Source organism: Engystomops pustulosus, chromosome 9, assembly GCF_040894005.1.
Source record: "Engystomops pustulosus chromosome 9, aEngPut4.maternal, whole genome shotgun sequence".
Lineage (NCBI taxonomy): Eukaryota > Metazoa > Chordata > Amphibia > Anura > Leptodactylidae > Engystomops > Engystomops pustulosus.
In genome coordinates, this window is record NC_092419.1 from 53,688,522 (window position 1) to 53,694,440 (window position 5,919).

General features: G+C 38.6%; 1 protein-coding gene across 1 annotated transcript; it reads left to right on the forward strand.

The window, feature by feature from the left end:
- The first annotated feature begins 1,381 nt into the window (after positions 1-1,381).
- LOC140076656 (homeobox protein CDX-4-like) lies at positions 1,382-5,710 on the forward strand. The gene is made up of 3 exons (XM_072123279.1): positions 1,382-2,101; positions 4,490-4,635; positions 4,939-5,710. Exons 1-3 carry the CDS (start codon positions 1,687-1,689, stop codon positions 5,143-5,145), a joined length of 768 nt encoding a protein of 255 aa, XP_071979380.1. The 5' UTR covers positions 1,382-1,686; the 3' UTR covers positions 5,146-5,710.
- The last annotated feature ends 209 nt before the right edge of the window (positions 5,711-5,919 follow it).

The following is a 5,919-nucleotide window of genomic DNA, read 5'->3' on the forward strand; positions in this document are numbered from 1 at the left end:
GCGGTGCGTGTGGTACCGCTTTGTGGGTCAAAAACGGATGCGTTTTCCAAAAATGCGTTTTGTAAACGGAAATGTTGAGGCCGCGGTCACACGTACTGCTAGACGTCCGTTCATAATGTGACGCTAGCGCACATGGGGAGGTCCTCGGCCCGAACACACATGCGTTTCCAGACGGACGCCTAGCAGTACGTGTGACCGCGGCCTAACAGTGATGTAATTAGGCAAATCACCTCTTCTCAGCTGTTGTATATGCGTTTCAAACACAATGAAAACGCAGGTCATAACGCAACGTGTGAACGCGCCCTTGTGCCTTTTTAAAGGGTGCAGAAGACAATTGCTTTCATCTGATTAGGATTATAAAACACATTTGCTGTGTCAAAAATGTGTTTGTTTTCAATGCGTCAAAAACGCAACGCATCATCATGTACATTAAATGAATGCAGCTATGGTATTTGTAAAAATGCAGTGATCTTGTTTTCCCTGCTGTTTGTACGTGTAATCACAGATGTTTCAAAACCCAGACCACAAAACCCAGACCCAAAAAATGCAAGGGAGAAAACGCAAAGTTAAGACACTTTATCCAAAAACCCATATAAAAAGCCAGTAGACAAAACTGATGCATTGTACAAGGATGCAAAAATGCAATGAAAAAAACTGCTCCAAAAACGCCACGTGTCTCCAGCCTGAGGGCGCACTGTTAACATTTCCGTTTACAAAACGCATTGTAAACGCGATGTTAACAACACGTTAACGCAACATGTGAATGCGTCGTCTGCGCCGTTTTTGATTCATTCCACTGGCTTCAGCCTTGATTACATGCTAAGATTACATTGCGTTTTAGCAGATGCAGTGGAAACACAACGTAACCTTAAAATGTAATCAAGGCTGAAGCCAGTGGAATGCGTCAAAAACACAACGTGCAACGCAACGTGTGAATGCGCCCTAAGGCTGGCACGTGGCGTCTTAAACCCATTTTGGGCCGTTTTTAAGTAGTCCATTAAAAACCGCATGAATTGAAAAACGCATCCATTTTTGACAGGTTTTACCAATTATGTTAATTAAAATTGGTCAAAAACGGATGCGCTTTTTAACGGACTGCTTAAAAACGGACCAAAAACGAGTTCAAAATGCCACGTGTGCCGCCAGCCCAAGATGTGAATCAAAAACGCAATGGAAAAAGCAAACTGAGTGCCATGTGTGTTACTGTCCTTAAGTCCAGTCAAAATATTAACTTATTGTATGCCAAAATGAAATCTCTCTGCAAAGTGCATTTGCACCAAAACCACTTGCAGTTTGTAGGACATTTACATATGCATTTGCTCAGAATCAACAGCAGTTATTGTGAGGCAGCTTAATGCTTCACCTATTGCTTCTGCCCTGCCATAAATGAAATTGCTTCTTGGGTGGGGACTTCAGGAGGGACAGCTGGGAGTAGGAAGCTCCAGAACCTACAGCAAGGTAGAGTTGGTTGCATGCTTCTTTATTCATTGCAATGCTAATGGAATTTCAAAGGAGCTAGCTGCAACCTCTACATCAGAAGGAACAACTTGGAGCTTGGATCTTTACCACAAGTAAGTCACAGATATTTGCAAAAGCAGCAGGAAAAAATAAGCAAAGGAACGAAAAAAAATTCAGCAATTTTGGAATAATCATGTCCTAAGGCTTTAACTGGAAAGCATAGTAAATATGTATGTCCGTTACTTCGTGGACCAAGAGAACAACATGTATCCTGATTGTAAAAAGTACTCAAATGGAACTTTACCAGTGCAGAACTTTCCTGTAAGTCCTCACTACTCGAATTATATGGGGTATCATAATATGCACAGCATGGACAATCATGGACATCCATCCACCTTGTGGGAAAACAATTATGGAATGGCAGTAGAAGAATACAATTACTATGGCCCCGGAATCTCTGGAACAAGTTCCCCAGTAATATCTGGACTGTCTCATGAACAAACTACTTATGACTCTCATGACGTGCACCATTCGGGTTCTGAGGAAGTGCCTCTTAATATGGTGAATATTCAGCAATCATCCGGTAACCAAAGACACCAGCCATATGACTGGACAAAGAAAGCAATACCCACTAGTCCTACAGGTAAGTTCTGCTTACGTGTGATTTTACAATGGTATAGAATATAGCAGTTCAAATCAGGAAAGAAAAAACACAATTTTGGTCATGCAAACTTTATATACCAAGGTACCAATAAATATGCCACAGTACAGAGCATAAGGTATAAAAGTACTTCCCTATGTACATTTTTTTTTAATCTGTACAAAGCCATAGCTTCAATGGAAAAAAAACTGACAAAAATATTTTAAAATCAGTATCAAAGGTAACTTGAAGGCAACTAAACAGTGTGGTTTTTAGAAACCCATCCAAAGGTCTTAAATGTGCAGAGATCTATCCTATACTACAGGCAATTTTGAATAAATTTTCCCTTTTTTTAGTATAATCTAGGGTGGCCTGTTGCATAGTGAACGGTTTCTGCTTATTTTTGCCGGGTTCTGCTGTGCACAACATTGTTGGGTGTATTGACACTCGGTAGATTTGTTGCTGATATTTCAGTGACTATGCCATTAATTCCAATGGTAAGTCCAGTTTCCGATCCATGGAACACATTTTCTCTTGCTGCTTTAATGTGACTATGCTCTCGCTGTGTAAACCCCATCCTAAAGTAGTTTTTCACAGTGTTTAGTAAGATGTGATTTTTTTTTTAACAAAAAAAGTTTTTACACACATTGGTGGGAACACAATTAACATAAGCACTAAATTCCTGGCTCCTAGCTGGACATGTCTCTACCCCCTGGGTTGTGACACCAGTAAGTGCTAGAAAATGGCAGCGATGGGAGAAGGATTTTGATTGTCTTGGTTCTATACTTGGGGCCACACTGCAGTAACTTTCTCTGTCTCATAGAAGTGAATGGTTATTTTATTACCCTTTATTCATGTTCTTGAAACAAATCCACAACACAAAAAAAAAATAAATACCCCAAAAAATAAGCGTCTTCATTCCTTTTGTGCATTCTGCATGAATGTCATGGATTGGCTTAGAATACATTAGATATACATAATGTCCCTAATCCTCATGTGGATCTGCCAGCACTACCATTGCACATGGTTTATACTACAGATCTTGTAAATTTGCCACATTCTGTTGCCTAAGTGACAACTGAGGTGATAGGTACAAATTCAAAGACTGTCCACTAGGTGTCCTCTAAGCTATAAATGCACAAAGGAAAGCACCACCAGTGAAATTACCCAGCTTCTAAATCTATCTGAATATTCACTTCACACACTTTTTGTGAAAAGCCAACCAATTGGAAACATTGAAATCTAAACTGCTCCACCATTGAAGTGTTGTCAGATCCTATTGAACTCCTGGATGCAGACATACAAGTGCTATATATATCATATAAATATTTTTTTTTGCACTGGTTGAGTACTCTTGATATTGGGAGATTTATTGATCAATTGTTCAGCAGCGGAGTTAATGTTACATCAGTTCCACTTTAAGATCATACACGGCAACCCCCTCTGTCAAAAAATTGTTCCCAGTATGGCAGATTTAGAATAACTAGGGCTATGCAATGAAACTGGTCAAGCAGGCTACGATAATGCAGGGCCCAATATAAATAAGCTAGAAGAGAATTCCAGTTTATAACGATATCAATACAAACCTTCTTTTTTTTTTTTTTTTTTTTTTTCCCCAGACCATTTAGATTATCATGAAACTGAACATGCATAACATGACAATGTATAACTCCACATAGCGGGAGGTTATGATAGGTGATATTATGTGTATAAACAATACCATGAATAAAGTAACTATATTTTTATTGAAGTGCAACAGAAGGAAATCCCTTCTCCTCTTACATCATTATTATTTATTTTATTTTTTTTTTTACTCAAGTTTATTAAAACGGTTGTCACTTGCTCCAACAATTTACTGCTCATATATATTAACTCATATATGAGGTCCACACATTGTATGAGCGGTGGCACGGCACCACTTGTTTTACCAAATCCGTAACACTCATTCAATAACTTTAAATAGCTGTAAAACATGCAGTGAGAGCAATTGCATGACAATGCAACTGATCTCCGCACACAGAGCCCTGCAAGCAACATTTCCACATCATGTACTTGCTAGAACGTCCAGCCCGACCCTTAGAAACTGCAACTGAACCGGCATCAGGCCGGACATTCCAGCAAGCTCACAATGCGACTTGATGAATAAGGAATTGCCTTATCTGGGATTGTTTAATATAAAATTGTAGATGACCATGAAAAAAACTTATGTAGCAAATGGACACTATTAAATTACATGACATGAATATTGTGGAGGGGATGTGGCCCTCTATTCTTGTGATCATTAAGGGCCCAAGTGTCAGACACGTATCTGGTTTTCCTTAACGTCATATAAATTACTTTCCAAATCATTCCAAAGTACATTTACTTCACCTTCTTTTCTATACTTCACAGCAAAGACCAGGACAAAAGAAAAGTACAGAGTGGTGTACACTGATCATCAGAGACTGCAGCTTGAGAAGGAATTTCTCTCCAATAGATACATCACTATTCGAAGGAAATCTGAAATTGCATTGAATCTGGGCCTATCTGACCGTCAGGTAAGCTACCCCTTATTAGTCTGGCTTTTGGTGATGACTGTTTCAGGGCATGTTGCATTTTGTAATATGGCACCCATAAACTATAATGTATATATTTATACATTAATATGAAATCCATACAATCATATGAAAGTAATTTTGGTCTGAGAAACTAGCTGTGTGCAGTTATGGGATTTACCGGACCTAAATTGAATGATTCTGCAAGAAGCAATTTTATTGGACCAAAACTAACTTGTGGAACATGTGCTTGAGTATCAAATTGTAAATATGGTTTTACAGATTTTCATGTTTAATTCACTGCAGGTAAAAATCTGGTTCCAGAACCGACGAGCAAAGGAAAGAAAGCTTATCAAGAAAATAGGCCATCTAGATGGCAATATGTGCTCTGTACAGCGTGACACTGGATCCATCAGTCCAGCAGACATGACTACTGTGCTATATCCCCAGTCACAGACAATGGGTGGACTACAATCCATAAACAACATGACGCAAGTTGCAGCATCGCCATGAACAATTACTTAATGCACATTATTTTGGATGTGAGTCGGCCTAAAATAAGCCAAGCACCATACCAAAGAACACTGACTAAAACTGCCAATATACAGGTGCTGGACTACAGGACTTCCAATGGACTCAAAGAATGAAATGACTCCACTGCGCTCATATTATTTCTTGTCTGATCAACAGGATGACTTCTCAAGTGCAGAGAAAAACTATTTTTCATTAAAAAACCACCTATGTTGAGCAGGCACAAGCAATGATGTACTTGTATCTGCCCAGGACAGCAGAGAATGAATGATGCATTGTATTTGTAGTGTTTTATTTTTCTTAATCAACTTTTTAACATATTTCTGAACATTTTTTTTTTCTAGGACCCATGTTTACAAGTAAAAATCCTGAAAATTTGCACTACACATAAATACAAGCAGGGTAGCCATGACAGAGAATTTATTATAGACGAAGATGCCTCATATTTCCCTTATGGAGATCATCTACTTCTGATTTTGTCTAAAAACCTAGTTCTGATGTAAGAAGCATCATTTGTCACAATTAAAGAACAGCAAATTTCTTTTTATATATGAATATTTATTTATTTTCTATACATAAAATTCTATTCAAATAGTTATGCCTAAGCAGGTGAATTTAAGGACCAACTGACTACAAGGAGTCCATTACAGGTTCTTACTAGCAGTGGTTTTGGTGTCTGTATGGGCACAGGTAACAAGCCTGAGTACTACAAGGTAATAAGAGCTTGTTGCTGGTGGACAGTGCAGCCAAGCCCAT